General features: G+C 43.9%; 1 protein-coding gene across 1 annotated transcript in view; it reads right to left on the bottom strand.

Moving 5' to 3' along the window:
- Nucleotides 1–21,967, bottom strand: part of LOC140191531 (vasoactive intestinal polypeptide receptor-like) — a 121,403-nt gene that overhangs the window by 48,850 nt on the left and 50,586 nt on the right. Inside the window, exon 5 of the mRNA XM_072248979.1 lies at nt 15,788–15,885. Within this exon, the coding sequence (XP_072105080.1) occupies nt 15,788–15,885 (98 nt within the window). The remainder of the gene's footprint in view (nt 1–15,787; nt 15,886–21,967) is intronic.

Genomic DNA, 21,967 nt, shown 5'->3' with positions numbered 1-21,967 from the left:
CAATATCTAGTAACATGAGGAAACGAATTGAAGCAGCAGAGATGTGGTTTTTGTGGAGGATGGAAAGAATATCATGGATGAAACAAATATCTAACGAGGATGTCATGAACAGAGCAAACACAAATAGAGAAATAATGTATGAGAACATGAAAAGGCAACGTAACTTCATTGGACATGTGATTAGGAAAAAGGAGTTAGAATGCACAGTAATTATGGGAAAGATTGAAGAGAAGAAAGCAAGAAGAAGACAAAGACAAATGATGATGAAGACCCCAGCCAGAGAACTGGAAATGAATGCCAATGAATTGATCCACTTGACCCGAAACAGGAGTGTGTGGGCCATGGCAGTCAAAGCTCAAACTGGGCACGGCACCTGATGATGGTGATGATGATGATGTATATAGCGACATGTATATACTTTGATAATAAATTTACTTTGAACTTTTGAACTTTGAATATGCAAGTCACTTGGTTATATGGCTGCAAACAAGCTACAGGCCTCATTTGAATCTGGCAGGGCAGCTGCAGTAACAGAGCGACCATAGGGGAGTTGAGGCACTGGCAGCAGCTGTAACGCTAATAGGCCAACATTGTGACAATGTGCTGGTGAGGTGTGATGGGGAACAGATGGGGCAAAGCATGGCGAGGGTGAGGGCGGGGGGTCAGGACAAACGCAAGCAAGCTGCAGTAGCTGCTGGGTTCAATGTTCAGTGTCCCCAAAAATGTGTCCAAGGTGGGTGGTTGGTAAACTAGGTTGGAGAAATTGGACGTAAAACAGGGAACTCTAGAAACTCTCAGCAGGTCAATCAGTATCTATGCAGAGCAAAGTAGGGTTAATACATCTGATTAATGAACTTTCATCAGAACTAGGCGATATTAGAAAACAAGCTGGTTTTAAGATGCAGAAAAAGGGAGGGGTGGAGCTGACAGGGGGCATGTTTTGGATAGGGAGTAGAATGAATGAGACTGAATGGCACAAGTAGTGGTGGTGTGGCAGGGGGATAATGCTTGTTAGTCATTACTAGCATGTCAGAAATGTGTGAATGAGGTCATAAAAGAGGAGAAAAAAGAGAATACTGGAATTGAGCAATACCAAACTCTGCACTGAAACAAAAGAGAATGCTGGGAACACTCACAAACAGGAGAAAATCTGCAGATGCTGGAAATCCGAGCAGCACACACAAAAAATGCTGGAGGAACTCAGCAGGTCAGGCAGCATCTATGGAAAAGAGTAAACAGTCAATGTTTTGGACCCAAAACATTGACTGTTTACTCTTTTCCATAGATGCTGCCTGACCTGCTGAGTTCCTCCAGCATTTTTTGTGTGTGCTGTTGGAAACATTCAGCTGGTCAGCCAGCATCTGTGGAGACAGACACACACAGAGTTAACCTCAAGGCTGTCAACCTTACATTAAAACTGATCGGTTCTACCACCAACTAGAAAGACTGGTTATCTGAAGTTATTGAATTTAGTGGTGGGTCCTGAGGGATCCAAGAGGACAGACTGTTCCTTCAATGTATGTTGCGCGTCATTGAAACAGTGTGGGAAGCCAAAGATGAAGGAATTAGAGAGAAAAGTGATAAATAACTGGAAGCTCAGGCCACCGCTGCCGGCTCAGTGGAAGTACTGTGCAAAGAGGTCGTCAAATGTGGGCTTGGCTTCTCCATTGCAGAGGGGACCACATTGTGAGCACTAAAGGTAATACATTAAGTTAAAAGAAATAAAATTCAGCTCTTGCATTTCCTGCATTTGCATCGGAAGATGCCAGAGGAAGGAATGTGAGCATTGATGGAGAAGGAAGAATAAGCTCAGGAATCATGAAGAATGTCGAAAGATGATTGCAGGAGAAGATGTGCCCAGTGGTAGAATCACATTGAAGGCAGTAAAAATTATGGAGCATGATACAGTGAATTCCAGTGATTCGCCACCTTCCATGAAAAGAAGTTCTTACTCATCTCCATTTTAAAAATCTGGTCCCTAATCTTGAAACTATGCCTCCTCATTCCAGGCTTTCCCGCTGGTGAAAACATCTCAACGTCTACCCAATCAAACGCCCTTAGGATCTTAAATATCTCAATAAAGTCAGTCCTCATTCTTCAAAATTTTGAAGAATCTCCGTTTTACTCTCTATGAAACTCTGACAGTTTCTGTCCTGAAATAATAATTGAGACCTCTTATATGTCATAGTAATGGTGGTCTACTGCGTAATGCATGCAGAGTTGGCCAAGGTCCTCTGCAAGTGTTATGTTTCTATTTTCGGGCTTACTGGTTATTATTTTTGGAATTCTGCTTCACCACTTCCCTGTTAACACCGATTTCTGTAGCTAAACTGATCCCTATTATTCTACAACTGATGTTTCACTGTGTATGTCAAGGTTGGCTTCTTGCTGTGCTGTGAAATTAATTGACTTTTGAATTATTTACTTTAACTCTTAATTAACAGCTTTGTTCTGACTTCCGAGTAATGTCATTTTTCTTGCTTCACTGGTTCTATTTACTAATATTGATCTTGAGATTACACCAACGTTTATTGGTATGTGTTCACACATCAATCAATGGATGACATAGTTACAAAGAGCTTCATACTGCAGTAAAATTAACATAAAATTATTTCTTCAGACTTATGAATTGTTTCACTAAATGGATACATGAACTACTTTTTTTATTTTCAACGTTATGCTGTTGAAAATAATTTCTTCCCAGAGTCAACAGGAGAAAGGCCATCTGCAGGCCATGTCATGCTCTGCAGATTTAAAGGCTCACTTCAGGGCTTGTTGTCATACTTGCAACATGGATACAGTTTCTACATTTGGATAGAATGGATGTTGTCGTTCCCATGCAATGCTGCCTTTGGACAACATTGGTTATTTTGACACTTTCAAGACAACTATGTTCCCCCCATTATATGACTGGTACCCATGTGTTGAGGAGAAGCCTTACCTTTAATCATTCTGCCTTCCCCACATTTCACAATGTGTTCCCAAACCCCCAACGATGCTCTTGAATTTTTGGACATCACACCAGATTAGCCTCAGCCCAATGTCCTGACCTCTCAATCTCTACTCTCAAGGCCCCACTATTCAGTTCTCAAGTCCCCAGTCCCAGCAACTTCCAAGAGCCAGGCTTCAACACCACTAATCTTCCTCCCATAGGACAATAAGACCCATAATACATAGGAGCAGAATTAGGCCTTTCAGCCCATCAAGTCTGCTCCGCCATTCCATCATGGCTGATCTCAGATCCCACTCAACACCTTACGCTTGCTTTCTCGCCATATCCTTTGATGCCCTGACCGATCAGGAAACTATCACCTTCCACCTTAAATATACCCACGGACTTCGCCTCCACTGTGGCAGAGATTTCCACAGATTCACTATTCTCTAGTTAAAATAATTCCTGCTTACCTCTATACTAAAATTTTGAGACTGTGCCCTGTAGTTCTGGATACTCCCACCATAGGAAACATCCTCTCCACATTCACCCTATCTAGTCCGTTCAACATTCGGTAGGTTTCAATGAGATCCCCCCGCATTCTTCTAAATTCCAGTGAGTACAGGCCCAAAGCTGCCAAATGCTCCTCATATGTTAACCCCTACATTCCCAGAATCATCCTTGTGAACCTCCTCTGGCCTCTCTCCAATGACAACACATCCTTTCTGAGATACAGGGCCCAAAACTGTTGACAATACTCCAAGTGCGGCCTGACTAGTGTCTTATAAAGGCTCAGCATTCTCTCCTCGCTTTTATATTCTATTCCCCTTGAAATAAATGCCAACATTACATTTGCCTTCTTTACCACAGACTCAACCTGTAAATTAACCTTCTGAGAGTCTTGCACGAGGACTCCCAAGTCCCTCCACACCTCTGATGTTTGAACCTTTGCCTCATTTAGATAATAGTCAGCACTAACATGCATTATCATACATTTCCCAACACTGTATTCCATCTGCCACTTTTTTGCCCAATCTTCCAATTTGTCTAAGTCCTGCTGCAATCGCATTGCTTCCTCAGCACTACCTACCCCTCCACCTATCTTCATATCATCTGCAAACGTTGCCACAAAGCCATCGATTCCATTATACATGTCATCGATATACAATGTGAAAAGCAACGGTCCCAATACTGACTCCTGAGGAACACCACTAGTAACTGGCAGCCAACCAGAAAAGGCCCCTTTATTCCCACTCACTGCCTCCTGCCTGTCAGCCATTCCTCTATCCATGCCAGTATCTTTCCTGTAATGCCATAGGGTTTTCTCTTGTTAAGCAGCCTCATGTGTGGCACTTTATCAAGTGCCTTCTGAAAATCAAGTAAATGACATCCACTACCTCTCCTTTGTCCGCTCTGCTTGTTACTTCCTCGAAGAACTATAACAGATTTGTCAGGCAAAATTTCCCTTGACAGAAACCATGCTGACTTTGACTTGTTTTATCATAAGTCTCCAAGTACCTCGAAACCTTACCCTTAATAATAGACTCCAATACTTTCCCAACCACTGAGGTTAGGATAACTGGCCTATATTCCCTTTCTTTCGCCTTCCTCTCTTCTTAAAGAGTGGAGTGACATTTGCAACCTTCCAGTCTTCTGGGGCCATACCAGAACCAAGTAATTCTTAGAAACATAGAAACATAGAAAATAGGTGCAGGAGTAGGCCATTTGGCCCATTCGAGCCTGCACCACCATTCAGTATGATCATGGCTGATCATCCAACTCAGAACCCTGTACCAGCCTTCTCTCCGTACCCCCTGATCCCCGTAGCCACAAGGGCCATATCTAACTCCCTCTTAAATATAGCCAATGAACTGGCCTCAACTGTTTTCTGTGGCAGAGAATTCCACAGATTCACCACTCTCTGTGTGAAGAAGTTTTTCCTAATCTCGGTCCTAAAAGGCTTTCCCTTTATCCTCAAGCTGTGACCCCTCGTTCTGGACTTCCCCAACATCGGGATCAATCTTCCTGCATCCAGTCTGTCCAATCCCTTTAGGATTTTATACGTTTCAATCAGATCCCCCCTCAATCTTCTAAATTCCAACGAGTACAAGCCTAGTCGATCCAGTCTTTCCTCATATGAAAGTCCTGCCATCCCAGGAATCAATCTGGTGAACCTTCTTTGTACTCCCTCTATGGCAAGAATGTCTTTCTTGAAAATTCATGACCAAAGCATCCATTATCTCTTCAGCAACCTCTCTCAGGACTCTGGGATGTAGTCCATCTGGCCCAGGTGACTTATCCATCTTAAAACCCTTGAGTTTGCCTAGCACTTTTTCCTTCATAATAGCAATGGCACTCACTCCTGCTCCCTGACACTTATGGACCTCCGGCACACTGCTAGTGTTTTCCACAGTGAAGACAGATGCAAAGTACCCATTAAGTTCATCTACCATTTCTTTGTCCCCCATTACTACCTCACCAGTGTCATTTTCCAGTGGTCAAATATCAACTCTCACCTCCCTTAGGAGCTTAGGAGGAGACAATGTCACCTAACGGCGACTCCTTTGTTTGCATCTTCGGAAACAGCTCTATTTCCATCTTTAATACTCTATTTTTCCCTTTCAGGGTTCTTTTGAAGACCCTGACCTGGAGTTACATGCTGATTTCAGTTCTTTGCGGGAATGGGACCCGCTCTCGGGGTTTCACGACTGGCCAGTATTCAATATGCCAAGGATGCAGCCTAGGAGATTAGCTCGCCTTTGGAGTCCTGGGATCTCATGGCTCTGGGGAGAGGCAGACCGAAGGTCAGTGTCTCTGCAGGAGTCCGGTGTGTCGCGGGAAACAGAAGATCAAAAGCAGTGAGCTGGCTGTTGGCTGTGTGCCCAGAGACCCGAGTTCTTTGGGCACAGACCTCGGAAAAAGCGACGCAATGGACTTTTAACATCGTAAATCAGCGAATTGTTTGTTATGTCTCTCCTCTCGCTGTGAAACGGAGACAGCTCTTTTTCCCTTATTAGGGAGAGAGAAAGCGAGCCTGTAGTATGTCGAATACTGGGTGAACGAGTAGTCATTGGGGTACTGCAAGTCTGTGTCTTTGCTGCTTCTTTGCTGCATGCTTGAGTGCTCGGTGGTGGGTGCCGATGCTTATTTTGCTGGTGGGGAAGGGGGATTGTCACTTTGCTGCTGCTTATGTGTGGGAGGGGGAGCTGGGGGGAACTTTGGGATGCTAACATTTAACTGTCACTCATTCTTTGGGGACACTTCTGTTTTTGTGGATGGTTGTGAAGAAAAAGAATTTCAGGGTGTATATTGTATACATTTCTCTGACATTAAATGTACCTTTGAAACCTTTTACTCTTTATATAACTGAAAAATCTTTGGTATCCAGCTTTATATTATTGGCTAGTCTGTCTTCATATTTAATCTTTTCTCTTTTTATAGTATTTTTTAGCTGCATTTTGCTGGATTTTAAAAGCTTCCCAATCATCCAACTACCCACTCACTTTTGCTACTTTATATGCCATTTCCTTGGCTTTTATGCAGTCTTAACTTCCTTTGTCAGCCACGTTTGCCTACTCTTGCCATTTGAGAACTTCTTCCTCTGTGGGACATACCAATCCTGTGCCTTGTGAACTATTCCCAAAAACTTCAACCATCTCTGCTCTGCCGTCATCCCTGCCAGTATTCTTCTCTAATCCAGCTGGGCAAGCTCCTCTCTCATGCCTCTGTAATTCCCTTTATTCCACTGTGATACTGATACATGTAACTTGTGCTTCTCCCTCTCAAATTGCAGTATGAATTCAATCATATGGTCACTGCTTCCTCAGGGTTCCGTTACATTAAGCTGACTAATAAGATCTAGGTTATTACACAACACCCAATCAAAGATAACTTTTCACCGAGTAGGCTCAAGCACAAGCTGCTCTAAAAAGCCATCTCATAGGCATTCAACAAAATTCTCTCTCTTGCCAGCTGACACCAACCTGATTTTCCCAATCCCCTTGCATATTGAAGTCCCTCATTACAATTGTGTCATTACCCTTATTACATGCCTTTTCCAGCTCCTTTTACAATCTCAACCCCACATCTTGGCGACTATTTGGAGGCCTATACTGTATATGATTCCCATGATGGTATTTTTACCATTGCAATTTCTTAACTCCACCTATAAAGATTCAACATACTCTGAACAGAGGTCACCTTTTTCTAAAGATGTAATTCCATCTCTTACCAATGGAGCCACACCACCACCTATGCCTTCCTGCCTGTCCTTTCAATACAAAGTATATCCTTTGATGTTAAGCTCCCAACTATGGCCTTCTTTCAGCCACAACTCAGTGACGCCCACAACGTCATACCGACAAATCTCTAATTGCGCCGTGAGTTCATCCACCTTATTCCAGATGCAACATACATTTAAGTATAGCCTCTTCAGTCCTGCATTCCTCACCCTTTTGAATTTTGCCTCTGTAGTACAATTTAACTCTTTGGTCTGTCTGCATTTGTACCCAAATAATGGCTTGTTCTTCCTTATGTTCATGTTACACCCATCATCTACTTGTAAACCTGCTGGCTCATCCTTAGATCTATTATACTGGCTCTTATCCCCCCCCTGCCATATTCATTTAAACCTCTCCCAACAGATCTATTAAATCTGCCTGCAAGAGTATTGGTCCCCCTCAGATTCAAGTGCAACCTGTCCCTTTTGTACAGGTCACACCTGCCCCAGAAGAGGCCCTAATTATCCTGAAATCTGAATCCCTGTCCCCTGCTCCAATTCTTCAGCCACACATTTATCTGCCACCTCATCCTATTCCTATCCTCACTGTCGCGTGGCAGAAGCAGTAATCCCAAGACTACTACCCTTGAGGTCCTGCTTTTTAGTTTCCTTCCTAGCTCCCTATATTTGTTTTTTTTACAGGACCTCCTTCCTTTTTCTTCCTATGTTGTTGGTACCAATATGTAGCTTGGCTTCTGGGTGAGCTGCTCACCCTCCCTTTTCAGGATATTGTGGATGTGTTCAGAAACATCTCAGACCCTGGTACTTGGGAGGCAAACTACCATCTACGTTTCCTTTTTGCATCCACAGAATTGCCTATCTGTCCCCCTAACTGTGGAGTCCCCTATTACTGCTGCCTTCCTCTTCAGTTCCCTACCCTTCTGAGCCACAGGGCCAGACTCAGTGCCAGAGGCATGGCTGCTGTTGCTTCCCCCAGGTAGGTTCCTTCCTCCCCCCAAAATGGAGTATATATTGTTGAGGGGGACAGCCACAGGGGTGCTCTCCACTATCTGATGATCCCCCTTCCCTCTCCTGACAGTCACCCATTTATCTCTCTCCTGTTGCCCTGGGGCGACTACCTCCCTGTAGCTCCTGTCTATCACCTCTTCACTTTCCCCAACAAGCTGAAGGTCATCGAACTGTAGCTCCAGTTCTCTAACATGGTCTCTAGGGAGCTGTACCTTGATGTACCTGGCGCAGATGTGGCTATCGGGAGGGCTGGGAGTCTCCTGAAAATCCTATATCTGACACCCAGACAGAACACTGGCTCTGTAGACATGCCCCCTATTCTCTCTAAAGTTAATTCAGCAATAAGGAATGAACGTATCTAGACTCTGCCTGTTCTGGCCGAAGCCCTGTTGAGCCAAAGTCTTCCTACTCTGCCTCAGACTACTCCAACGACGACCGCTCCACTAGGCAGTACCTCTCTTTCATAGCAACTGGGCTTCCCAATGAAAACCTCTGTTGGACCTGAGCAGGAAAACTCCTATTGCGTCTGCGCAGTACTCTGATCAACAACTCTCATCGAAAAACCTGCTGCTTCTTCAAGCTGTCTGTTGGACCTGTGCGGGAACTCTCCTGTTGTGCCTGCGCAGTACTCCAATCAATCTCCTTTCCATCATTCCCCTAACCCTATTGAAAAAAATTGTCTCAATCCTACTCTCCCACCCCAAACCCCAGGCACAGGCTGACTAGGTGATCCTGACTAAGTGAATGCAGGCTTAGAGCAGACAACAGTGTAGCAAGTTTCCAATCCCCAAACTGTGCATTTGAAGTTTGCAGTGTGGGAAATAATTATTGGCAGCCTATTCCAGCATTCATCTCAGGTTCCCAAAGGGGGCTGAGAATTTCTGATCATAGTGATGACTCATTGTAAGATAATGGTGCTCACAGGGAGTATACTCTAAACCTATCAAATCCTCAGCACAACATCCAACAGCCTCTGGAATGACTTGAATGTCTTCACATTTGCTACACCCTCCAGAGACAACCCAAGCATCAATTGCACTCAAAAAGTAACACACCACGGAAACAGGGCCTTTTACATCCTCCTTGCAAGTCCCAGTTGTCTACATTCAGTCCATAACCTTCCTAGCTCCTCCCTCCATGTTCTTATGCAAACACTTCAAATGTTGCAATTGTATCTGTCTCAACCACTTCCTCTGGCAGCTCATTCCAGGTACTCACTACCCTCTGTGGAATGAAGTTACAGTGCACAGAAGCAATTAGCAAGACTAATAGAATGTTGAACTATATAATGCACTCACTGGAGTTCAAGTCAAGACATTCTCCTTCATCTGTATAATGCGCTTGTGAGGCCACACCCAGGGTACCGTGTACAATTTTGGTCTCCATATTGTGTGAGGGATGTGAAGGCACTGGAGGGAGTCCAAAGAAGGGTGACTACACTCATTCCAGGTCTGCAGGATATGAGCTATGAAGAAAGATTGGAAGAATTAAATCTTTTTAGCCTAAGTAGACGTAGAATGAGAGGAGACATGATAGAAGTGTTCAAAATCATTAAGGTTATAAGTAAGGTGGATGCCAGCTGCTACTTAAAATTAATCCATCAATGGGGACACGGGGCCATAGGTGGAGACTGGTTTAAGGGAGGTTTCAGTCTACCATCAGGAAACATTTCTCTACACAGTGAGTTGTGGACACATGGAACAAGCTACCTAGTTGTGTAGTTGAGAGTAGTACCTGAGAGACTTTCAAATCTAAAATCGATAGCTACTTCAACACACTATGTGATAGGAATTTGGTAAGCTTTGTTGGGCTGAATGGCCTGTTCTCATCAAAAACTTTAATGTTCGAAGGTTTGCTGTGGTCTCTTTTAAATCTCTCCTCTTTAATCTTGTATCTGTGCTCTCTAGATTTGGACTCCCCAACCCTGGTTAAAAGGCAATGACCATTCACTGTATTGATGCTCCTCATGATTTTATAAACTTCTCTGAGGTCACCCCTTATTCTTCTGTACTCCAGGGAATAAAGATTCAGTGTGGCCAACCTGTCCCTATAGTTTAGACCCTCTAGTCCAGGCAGCATCCTCATAATTTTTTTCTGCACCCTCTCCTGCTTGACATTGCCTTTCTTATAACAGTAATCAAAACTGTACACAACACTCCAAGTGCGGCCTAACCAGCAACTTGTATAGCTATAGCATAAATCCCCTACTCCTTAGCTCAACGTCCCAACTAATGAAGGCTAGCATGCTAAGGACTTTTTTAACCACACTGTCTACCTGCATGGCCACCTTCAGTGAACTGTGCACTCGTATTCCCAGGTCTCTCTGTTTTACAATACTCATCAGTGCCCTGCTATTCACTGCATAAGTCACCCAAGTTGAAATCCATTTGTCATTCCTCAATCCATCTCCCTGACTGATCAAGATCTCTTTGCAACTCATTGTAACCTTCTTCACTATAACAAGACCCTATAATTTAGCATCATCAGCAAACTTGCCATAGACACTCACATTCAAATAGCTTATATAAATAATAAATAACAGAGGTTCCAACCCTGACTCCTGGAGTACCTCACTAGTCACAGGCCTCCAGTCAGAGAATCGTCCTTCAACCATCACCTGCTGTTTCCTTTCATTGAGTCAATTCTGACCCAGCTCACTAGCTCCTTCTGAATCCCGAGCAACCTAAACTTCCAGATCAGCCTGCCATGTGGGATCTTGCCAAAGACATTACTAAAATCCACTGCCCAACCTTTGTCTATCTCCTTAGTCACCTCTTCAAAAAAAAACCAAAAAATCATCAGACATGACCATGTTGACTATTCCTGATCGGGCCTTGACTATTCAAGTGATGATGGCTCTTGTCCTTTGGAATTCTCTCCAATAACTTTCCGACAACATTTGGTAAGCTCACCAGTTTCCTGGACAGTCCTTGCCACCCTTCTTGAACAATGGAACAACATTAGCTACCCTCCAGTCTTCTGAAACTTCACCAGTGGCTAATGATGAAGCAAATATCTCTGGAAGGACTTCTTCCTTAGCCTCTCATTCGGTCCAAGGGTGCACTTGGTCAGGCTCTGGGAACCTGCAATATGCATATGTTCCAAGAATTATATTGAGGTGTATGTGGCATCAGGGAGGGGTAGCATCTCTGGTAGGGGAACATGTCGCGTCCTTCTCAGGGCGGTTTGTCCACCTTTGGTCCCCACCTGGCACTCAGCTCTCACCTGTGGCTCCCCGTAGCTGTTTGCATGTGACAGCGGCCACACCCCGGGCAATGGCTTCGACAAGTCGGCTAAACCAGGTGAGGGTAGCCAACGGGTCTCAAACCCTCATGGAGATAGGGAGTGTCTATCCCAGCATGTGAAGACAGACTCCGGCGGATTGAGCGGACGAGACCAATGGAAGGTCCAACGGTCAAGAAGGTGGTCTCTGCAAGCGTCATGGAACGTGTAGAGCAGGACAAGACACAGAAGATGTCCTGGTCATCCACTGCGCCTAGTCCCATCTCCAGCCATCTAGACTCTGTCTTGCCACTGGACCCAGATGGGAATTGGGAATTGGCAACTCTCCCTCACTTAAATCCAAATCAAGTGCTCGTCTCGACACCATCAGCCGGCTGGTGGCGCAGTGACATCAGCGCCGGACTCCAGGAGCGAAGGTTCCCGAGTTTGAATCCAGTCAAGCCGCTCCCAGGCACGCTTTCGATCCGTGCCGGGTTGAGTGTCGAGCTAGCAACTCGACCTCGTAAAAAGTACTAATGGTGTCGAGGTCTTCATCGATGACGATGCATGAACCTTATTATTATAGTTGAAGAACTCTACAATTTCTTGACACATCTGCTCCTCAAGTTCTTACTGACTATTAGGGGTCTATGATATAGCCCTATTAAGATGGCCATCTCCTTCTTATTTCTAAAATGGTCTTGTTACACGATCCCTCAAGAAGTCCCTCTTTAAGCATTGCTCTGCTTGAACAAGGTTAATTATGAAGAAACCTCTTACATATTCCTGGGATATGTAAGAGGTTTCTTAAATAATTAACTTTGTTCTAATAATTTCCTCAGAGTGAGAAGATATACAGCCCTTCATATTTTGAAATGAATAAAGAATAAGTGAATGCAATGTCAGTATAAGTGACATTGGTGTTTACCTTTATGTAAAACAAGTAAAAGTAAGAATGATATTTTGATTTGAGCCAATTGAATCTGAACCCAAACAAGGAAGATCAGCAGCAGGGCTTGGGTTTAAGCTCATAAGACATGAAGACTAGTGTTTCTAATCATTTTGTGTTCAAGTTCTCCCAACCACAATGCCAAGGCACCAACTCTAGATTCTTCAACTCTCTGACCCTATGATCACCAAGCCACAGGCATGGAGCCAACCAAAGTACTTCTCTGTTCCAATTCTTATATCTTTGTATCAGCCTTTCAGCTAGAAAGAATTGCAAAATTTTTGGTAAAAAAGTTCTTGCCTTTCGTCCAGTATCCCCTTTCCCACTTTTATACTTGGCTATAGTTTCAATATTCGTTCTCACCTTCCTAGCTTTCCTGTTTGGACCTCGAAATATCATTGAGTTGGAGAGGGGAGGGCAGGAAGGAAAAGAATGGATTAACTGGGATTCTGATTGTTAAATAGGAAATTGAAATAGAAAAGTAATAAAAATTACTGCTGTTTTCTTGGAACTGGGAATTATGATGACTTTGTTGCATGTAATTCAATTTCTGAAAGGTTTACAGAGAACAGATAGAAAGAGACATGCCTTCAGTGGTTCAGGATTATAGGATGATAGACCATGGAAATTAACTCAGTTGCAAGAGATTTAAGACAGGAAAAAAAGACCTTTCTCAGTGCTGATTGACAGACAAAAAACAAGAGCTAATGAATGAAGTGGAGAGCATGGCAGTAGCTAACAACAGATTAAATTGGTGATGAAAGGAAAATGGATCACTTAGAATGGAATGTAAATTATATGAAAGCATTGCAGAGGTACAGGATACTACAAATGCTGAAATCTGGAGCAGCAAGCAATGTGCTGGAGCAACTCTGGGTGCTATGGTAGCATAGCAGTTAGTGCAACACTATTACAGCTCGAAGCATTCCGGAGTTTAACTCTGGTGCTGTTTCGTAAGGAGCCTCTGTACGCCTTCCCCATGAAATGTGTGTGTGTTTTCCCACAGTCCGAAGACATACCAGGTAGGTTAATTGGTCTTTGTAAATTGTCTCATGATTAGGGAAGGGTTAATTGGACCTACTCCACATTGTATCATGGAATAAACAAATAAATAACTCAATGGGTTGAACAGCACCGGGGAGGAAGGGAATTTTGTCAAAGTTTTGGGTTGAAACCCTGCATTCCTCCAGCATATAGGTTGTTGCTTTTATATTGGGTTGGTAGGTTAGTCATCCACTGTGAATTATCCCTGGTGTACAGGTGAGTGGGTGGTAAAGTCTTGCAGGAGTTAAATGGGAGCACATGGGATTCGGAGACTGCTCAGGGAATAAATAGACATGAGCATATTTTGATTGATCTAAACCAATTGTTTCCTGGTGTTAGTTTCTAGTCAGGACTGACAGCACCCTCTCATTTTATGGTTACTGTTTCCCTGCCTTCCTGCCTTATGTTTTATTTGGTGCCTGTAAATTTGTGATAAACCATCAAAACATTTATTTGATGCCTACAAATGAACATCTTTACACAAGAAAGTTTTTCCACACTCTACTACAGAGCTCAGACTATTTTTCTGACAATCTGGATTGCATTTTACATGAAAATTGATGCAATCTAGTCTGATTTCTTGGGCCCAGTTCCTCTCGGATCTCATCAAAAGCCAAGGTTTCAATATAAGGCGTATAGATGGTGTGTTTTTTTCCCCATCAATTGGCATGCTGTTTTATGGCCAAGACTAATCATGAACATGATGGCTTGGTTTGACCAAAACACTGTCCACCTTACCATCACACCCCCTAACTCTGACTAAACCTCTGTACTGCTTCCCTGAAACACTTCCTGTTCATGTTGTTCAAGTCATCCAGACTAATTCTACTTTCTTTTGCCAAGGTGGATTGGAGCAGATGGCAGTCAACTCTGAGTTACTGAATCTAAGCTGATGCCCTGATGTCTGGGAGCAGCTGGACTAATAGTAGGTGGCAGAATTTTAAACATAAATTCTTCCTACTTGTCTTTTTGTACCTGAGCTTTTCTTTCAATGACAACTATTCCACTACTTCTTCCAAACAGTTCTCATACAAAATGTGTGTTGGATGATTGCTAAGCAGGGTGGCACAGTGACATAACGGAGAGACCAGCAGCTTCAAGCTCAGTGACCCGAGCTTGCATACTCTCCTGGGTCTGAGTGGACTTATTCTGGCAGCTCCAATTTTCTCCCACATCCTATAGACATGGATTGCTAAGTAAATTGGCTGTTGCAATCAACCATAGTCTGTAGGTTAGTGGTAGAATCTGAGGTGATCTAGGGGTGTATGGGGTGTCAGGGAGGGGTAGCACCTCTGGTGGGGGAACATGTCGCATCCTTTTCAGGGCGGTTAGTCCACCTTTGGTCCCCACCTGGCACTCAGCTCTCACCTGTGGCTCCCCGTAGCTGTTTGCATGCGACAGCAGCCACACCCCGGGCAACGGCTTCGACAAGCCGGCTAAACCAGGTGAGGGTAGCCAACGGGTCTCAAACCTTCGGTGAGATAGGGAGTTGTCTACCCCAGCATGTGAAGACAGACTCCGGCGGATTGAGCGGACGAGACCAATGGAAGGTCCAACGGTCAAGAAGGCGGTCTCTGCAAGCGTTGTGCAACGTGTAGAGCAGGACAAGACACAGAAGACATCCTGGTCATCTACTATGCCTAGTCCCATCTCCAGCCGTCTCGACTCTTGTCTTGCCACTGGATCCAGATGGGAATTAGGAAGAGAGAGTGAGGCTGACACTGCGCAACTCTCCCTCACTTAGATCCAAATCATGCACTAGTCTCGACACCATCATCATCATAATGGTGTCGAGGTCCTCATCAACGACGACGATGGACGAACAACAGAATCTGAGAGGAGTTGATGTGTATGTTGGGTGAATAAAATAAGATTAGCGTAAATGGTCAAAGGGGACTTGAGGGGTTTGTTCCTCTGCTGTGTGAGTCAATGATTCAGTTTTTGGTCTCTACTCTTTAAGACTCTTCTCTCTCATACAGTGAGTTGCTGGGTGTGAATTTTATTGGCTGTGTATGACAGTCAGTTGTCCTACATTTGGAGCTGCTTTGTCCCTCTCCATACCACTTTTGCTGTGGGTCAATAGCAGCTTTCTGGTTTCTGAGAACTGGAGTTTTGGGTTCAATCCCTTTCTAAAAATATGCAATGTAAAATCACGTTGGGTAACGGGAGGTAGTGGACCAGTCTGATTAGACTATGATTACAGTGGGATATTAAAGGGTAGAGGAAACATGGGGAGAATAGTACAGAGTGTAAATGAGAATGTGAATTGAATGTGGTGAGGTTTCAAGAGAATGGAGAGCAAGGGCAGTTTATTTCATGGTTTGTGTGGAGAAATAAACTGAGACAATGCTCTATGATTCAAGGAGTACACCTGTAATAGAGGAGTACTTACCTGAAGAGACAGAGAATGACCATGGCAGCACTCAGTGACAGGAGAGACAGGCTGTGTCCGACTGTGTAACTAAACTTCACTGCCTGCAGAAATATTCCCTGAATGGTAAAAATAATCATTATCAAGATCATCATACAAAAAGCATAAATTACTACAGTAGGGGAGGAAGAGAATCTGGTTTGCTTTGGTCACACAAAGGTGCAATAAACATGCTCAAGTAGTGGACAGTGAGGAATACTACCATGGCTTGCAGCAGGATCTGGACCAGCTGGAAAAATGGACTGAAAAATAGCAGCTGGAATTTAATGCAGACAAGTGGCGAGATGTTACACTTTGGAGGATCAACCAGGATAGGTCTCACAAGGTGAGTGGCAGGGCACTGAGGAGTGAAGTAGAATAGAGGTATCTAGGATTGCAGGTCCATAATTCATTGAAAGTGGCATCACAGGTAAATAAGAGTCATAAAGAAAGCTTTTGGCACATTTGCCTTCATAAATCAAAGTAATGAGTGCAGGAATTATGTCGAAGTTGTACAAGACATTGGTGCGGCCTAATTTGGAATATTGTGTGCATTTCTGCTCTCCTACCTGCAGGAAAGATGTCGATAAGATTGAAAGAGTACCGAGAAAACTTACAAGGATGTTGCCGAGTCTGGAGGACTTGAGTTATATATCATTGCACAGGTTTGGACTTTATTCCCGAGAATGTAGAAGGTTGAGAGGAGATTTGATAAAGGTGTACAAAATTATGGGGGTAGAGATAGGGTAAATACAAGCAGGCTTTTTCCACTGAGATTTAGTGGGACTACAACTGGAGGTCATAGGTTAAATGTCAAAAGCGAAATGTTTAAGGAGAACATGAGGAGAAACGTCTTCACTCAGAGGATGGTGAGAGTGTGGATCAAGCTGCTAGCACAAGTGGTGGATACGGGTTCAATTTCAACATTTCAATAAAGTTTGGATAGGTACATGGGTAGGAGGGGTATGGACGGTTATGGTCTGAGTGCAGGTCGATGGGATTAGACACATTAATAGTTCAGCATTGACTAGATGGGCCGAAGGGTCCATTTCTTTGCTGTAGTGTTCTATGGCTCTAAGAAATCTCTCATGCCTTATATTTCTAAGTCTATTTTTTTTCCAAAATGGTTCTTACACCATTCTTAATTCACTTTATGTTTGATTGATGACAGGTGCCCCACTCTGACTATGATAGCTGCAGACTATCAAGGAGTCCTATTCACATATGGAGACATCAGTTGTGGAACCTGCTACTACCCACAGACACACTGCTGGTATCACTGACCTGCAGGGAACACTAGGATCACATGAAAGAAACAATTACCTTCATATTGTTCTTCCCAATGATTTTTCCCAAGATAAAATGAGTAGGAGGGAGATGTCCTGACTCTTTGAACAGGAACCTCTGAGCTTAACCCAGCCTTGAGCAAGATTCAGATACAACCCACCTTAAAGATTCATCTGTGCCAAAGCTGGTAATGACATCTGTGGGGTGAGAGGAAGGGCATTGGTGAGGCTGGGAAAGAGCCAGGGATTTACAAAAGGATCGTGGCAATTGTAGGGATGACTTACAGTGGATTGAAAAGCTTGATCATGTACACATTAAGAAAGAGGATGTGCTGGAGCTTTTGGAAAGCATCAAGTTGGATAAGTCTCCGGGACCAGACGAGATGTACCCCAGACTACTGTGGGAAGCGAGAGAGGAGATTGCTGAGCCTCTGGCAATGATCTTTGCATCATCAATGGGGACGGGAGAGGTCCCGGAGGATTGGAGGGTTGCAGATGTTGTTCCCTTATTCAAGAAAGGGAGTAGAGATAGCCCAGGAAATTATAGATCAGTGAGTCTTACTGCAATGGTTGGTAAGATGATGGAAAAGATCTTGAGAGGCAGGATTTATGAACATTTAGAGAGACATAATATGATTAGGAATAGTCAGCATGGCTTTGTCAAAGGCAGGTCGTGCCTTATGAGCCTGACTGAATTTTTTGACGATGTGACTAAACTCATTGAAGGTAGAGCAGTAGATGTAGTGTATATGGATTTCAGCAAGGCACTTGATAAGGTACCCCATGCAAGGCTTATTGAGAAAGTAAGGAGGCATGGGATCCTAGGGGACCTTGCTTTGTGGATCCAGAACTGGCTTGCCCACAGAAGGCAAAGAGTGGTTATAGATGGGTCATATTCTGCATGGAGGTTGGTCACCAGTGGTGTGCCTCAGGGGTCTGTTCTGGGACCCCTTCTCTTCGTGATTTTTATAAATGACCTGGATGAGGAAGTGGAGGGATGAGTTAGTAAATTTGCTGATGACACAAAGGTTGGTGGTGTTGTGGATAGTGCGGAGGTCTGTCAGAGGTTACAGCAGGACATCGATAGGATGCAAAACTAGGCTGAGAAGTGGCAGATGGAGTTCAACCCAGATAAGTGTGAGGTGGTTCATTTTGGTAGGTGAAATGTGATGGCAGAATATAGTATTAATGGTAAGACTCTTGACAGTGTGGAGGATCAGAGGGATCTTGGGGTCTGAGTCCATAGGACACTCAAAGCTGCTGCGCAGGTTGACTCTGTGGTTAAGAAGACATACGGTGCATTGGCCTTCATCAGCCATGGGATTGAGTTCAAGAGCTGAGAGGTAATGTTACAACTATGTAGGACCCTGGTCAGACCCCACTTGGAATACTGTGCTCCTAGAAAGGGTGCAGAGGAGATTTACAAGGATGTTGCCTGGATTGGGGAGCATGCCTTATGAGAATAGGTTGAGTGAACTCAGCCTTTTCTCCTTGGAGCGATGGAGGATGAGATGTGATCTGATAGAGGTGTATATGATGAGAGGCATTGATCGTGTGGATAGTCAGAGGCTTTTTCCCAGGGCTGAAATGGCTAACATGAGAGGGCACAGGTTTAAGGTGCTTGGAAGCAGGTACAGAGGAGATGACAGGGGTAAGTTTTTTTTTACGCAGAGAGTGGTGAGTGCATGGAATGGGCTGCCGGCGATGGTGGTGGAGGAGGATACGATAGGGTCTTTTAAGAGGCTCCTGGATAGGTACATGTAGCACTGAAAAATAGAGGGCTATGGGTAATCCTAGTAATTTCTGAAGTACTGTAAGGACATGTTCAGCACAGCATTGTGGGCCGAAGGGCCTGTATTGTGCTGTAGGTTTTCTATGTTTGGTGTGAGTTGGGGCAGGAAGATGGGAATGAGATGAGGGAGGAAGGTTCGGAGAGGTGGGGAAGGGACACGGGACATGTGCCCTACAGATCTACATCCTGCTGGCTTCACCCAGGAACAGGACTCATAAGACTCAAGTCAGAAAATGTGATTGTGTCCCACTGATTTGATGAAAGGAATAATCACAGAAGGAAAAGTACAAGATTAATTTAAATGCTGGAGTAGATACAAACTTTATGCAATCAACAGTCCATTTTGACCTCAGTGGTGTTAAAATCCAATTCAGCAATAAAGCAGATCACCACTTTGTTTTGAATTGTTTTAAATGTCCATGCAGGGCCAGGTTTAGATAATGTGCAATAAAGAATCACTCCAAGTGACCGTGCTTCTCTACGAGGGCAGGAATGATTTACTTCCACTCCAATTCTGCTGCAGATGGAGCAGGTAACCTTTGAAGGTGGGTGGGGTTTTTGAGATCTTAAGCAGTCCTTTTGTAGTTTCTACTTGGCCTTAGAGTGGCCTGGTCATGTGAGCACAAACTCTTCAGAGCCTATCTGGATGCTCTTTTCCTGTTTTGAATGATCACAGGCCAGGAAATCTCACCAATCTGCAAGAGGAGTTTACATTCTTCAAGGAGATACTGAAAACAACCTTGAATCGTTTCCTCTGTTCTCTTAGAAATCTTGCTGTGATGGAGCTGTGAGAATGTTTTAGTGTCATTTGTGTACATGATATGGTGCCTGGTACGTTCAGATGAAGGGTTTTTGGTTCAAACAATAATCTATACCTTTCTCCACAGATGCTGCCTGATTTACTGAGTGTCTCCAGTGTTTTCTGTTTCTGTTTCCACCCACTATAGGAGGAAGAAACTGAAGGTCCATGAGCCAGTCCTCATTAGGAGATTGGAGGTGCAGAAGGTCAGTAACTTTAAATTCTTTGGTGTTATCATATCAGAGGACCTGTTCAGGGACTAGCATGTATGTGCCATCACAAAGGTGGCATGGTAGCACTCTACTTTCTTAGAAGTTTGCGCAGATTCAAAATGTCATTTAAAACTTTGACAAACTTCTACAGATGATCAGAGTGGAGAGTAGCCTTACTGGTTGTATCATGGTCTGGAGTAGAAACACCAATGCCCAGGACAGTGGTGGTTACAGCCCAGTCCATCACAGGAAAAGCCATCCCCACCATTGTGCACATCTGCTAGGAGTGCTGCGACAAGAGAGCAGTGTTCATCCCTGAGGACCCTCACCATCCAGGCTATGCTCTCTTGTTGCTGTTGCCATCAGGAAGGTGGTACGGGGTCCTCAGGACCCACACCACCAGGTGCAGGAACAGTTATTACAATCAGGCTCCTGAACTAGTGCGAATAACTTCACACACCTCAGCTTTGAGCTGGTTCCACAGCCTATAGATTCACTTTCAAGGACTATACACTTCAAGTTCTCAGTGTTATTTATTTGCTTGTTATAATAATTATTTGCACAGTTTGTCTTCTTTTCCACATTGATTGCTTGTCAGTCTTTCTGTGTTGTTATTGGTTGACTCTATTGTATTTCTTGGTTCTTCTGTGAATGCCTGCAAAGGAATGAATCTCAAAGTGGTACATGAAGACATATATGTACTTTGATAACAAATTTACTTTGAACTTTTGTTTGGGTGGAAAAGGGCACACCAGGGACCCTAGAGATGCTGAAATCATCACTACCTTCAAGGCAGCCATAAGACCAAAAGATATAGGAGCAGAATTAGGCCATTTGGCCCATGGGGTCTGCTCCACCTCTTAATCATGGTTGAATATTTTCAACCCCTTCTCCTGCCTTCTCCCAATGATCTTTAACCCCCTTACCAACCATGAACCTATCAGTCCCTGCCCAATGACTGTAACGAGAAAGCCACTTGTGGTGACCCAAGTGCAAAGTAAGGTCTAGAAATAACTCAGACTCAGACTCAAAATAAACAAGATGACACAAATAAAATCCAAAGGCAAAATCACACACAGTAGTACGAGAAATGGAACTCCTACAATTGAGCACTGAGTGCTCAGCATGAGGCCTTTAAGTACAGACGTTCCATGAAGAAATGTGGCAGTCTGAGTCTTAAAGGGACAGTGGCAGCTAACTGTACTCCAGAGAATTAGAGTGCCAAAACTAGGATGCCTACCACTGTTCAGTCAAGACCATGACAATAATATGGCCTTCACAACCGTCTGTGGCAACAAATTCTGCAAGTTCACCACCTTTTGGTTGAAGAAATTCCTTCTTATTTCAGTTCCAAAGGGACATCACTTATTCGGAGGCTGTGCACTTGGATCCTATACTTCGCAATTATCAGAAACTTCCTCTCCACATCCACTCTATCCAACAAAGAAGCAAGTTCTGATTGTGGTAATTACAAAGCAAGCTCCCTGCTATCTGTCACAGGGAAAGGGGTTTTCCACAACTGGCTCTCCCCATTGGCTGTAGTTCCTCCCAGAGGTGTAATGCAGATTCTGTCCTCTTCACTATATGGTGCAATGCCCTCGAATAAAATGAGAGCACTCAAATGATGGACCAAGAATGATTCTAACCAACGAATCTACAGACATCTAATCCCAGTCTTAGATTAGATTAGATTAGATTAGATTCAACTTTATTGTCATTGTGCCGAGTACAGATACAAAGCCAATGAAATGCAGTTAGCATCTAACCAGAAATGCAAAGAATAGTGTTATTTACAAAGTAACTGTGAATAAAAAGTAAGTGCTACAGCACACAAATATAAAGGTACTGAGACAGTACAATATGGGTGCAATACTGCTTAGCGCTGTGATGAGAGGTTCAGCAGTGTCACAGCCTCAGGGAAGAAGCTCTTCCTGTGCCTGCTGATGCCGGAGCAGAGGCTCCTGTAGTGCCTACCGGATGGGAGGAGAGTAAAAAGTCCATGGTTAGGATGAGATGTATCCTTGATAGTGCTTTTCGCCCTGCCCGGGCAGCGTTTATGGTAGATGTTCTGAA

The sequence above is a fragment of the Mobula birostris genome, chromosome X (assembly GCF_030028105.1).
Source record: "Mobula birostris isolate sMobBir1 chromosome X, sMobBir1.hap1, whole genome shotgun sequence".
NCBI lineage: Eukaryota > Metazoa > Chordata > Chondrichthyes > Myliobatiformes > Myliobatidae > Mobula > Mobula birostris.
Note: the sequence above shows the minus strand (reverse complement) of the source record. Positions and strands in the feature narration are given on the sequence as shown.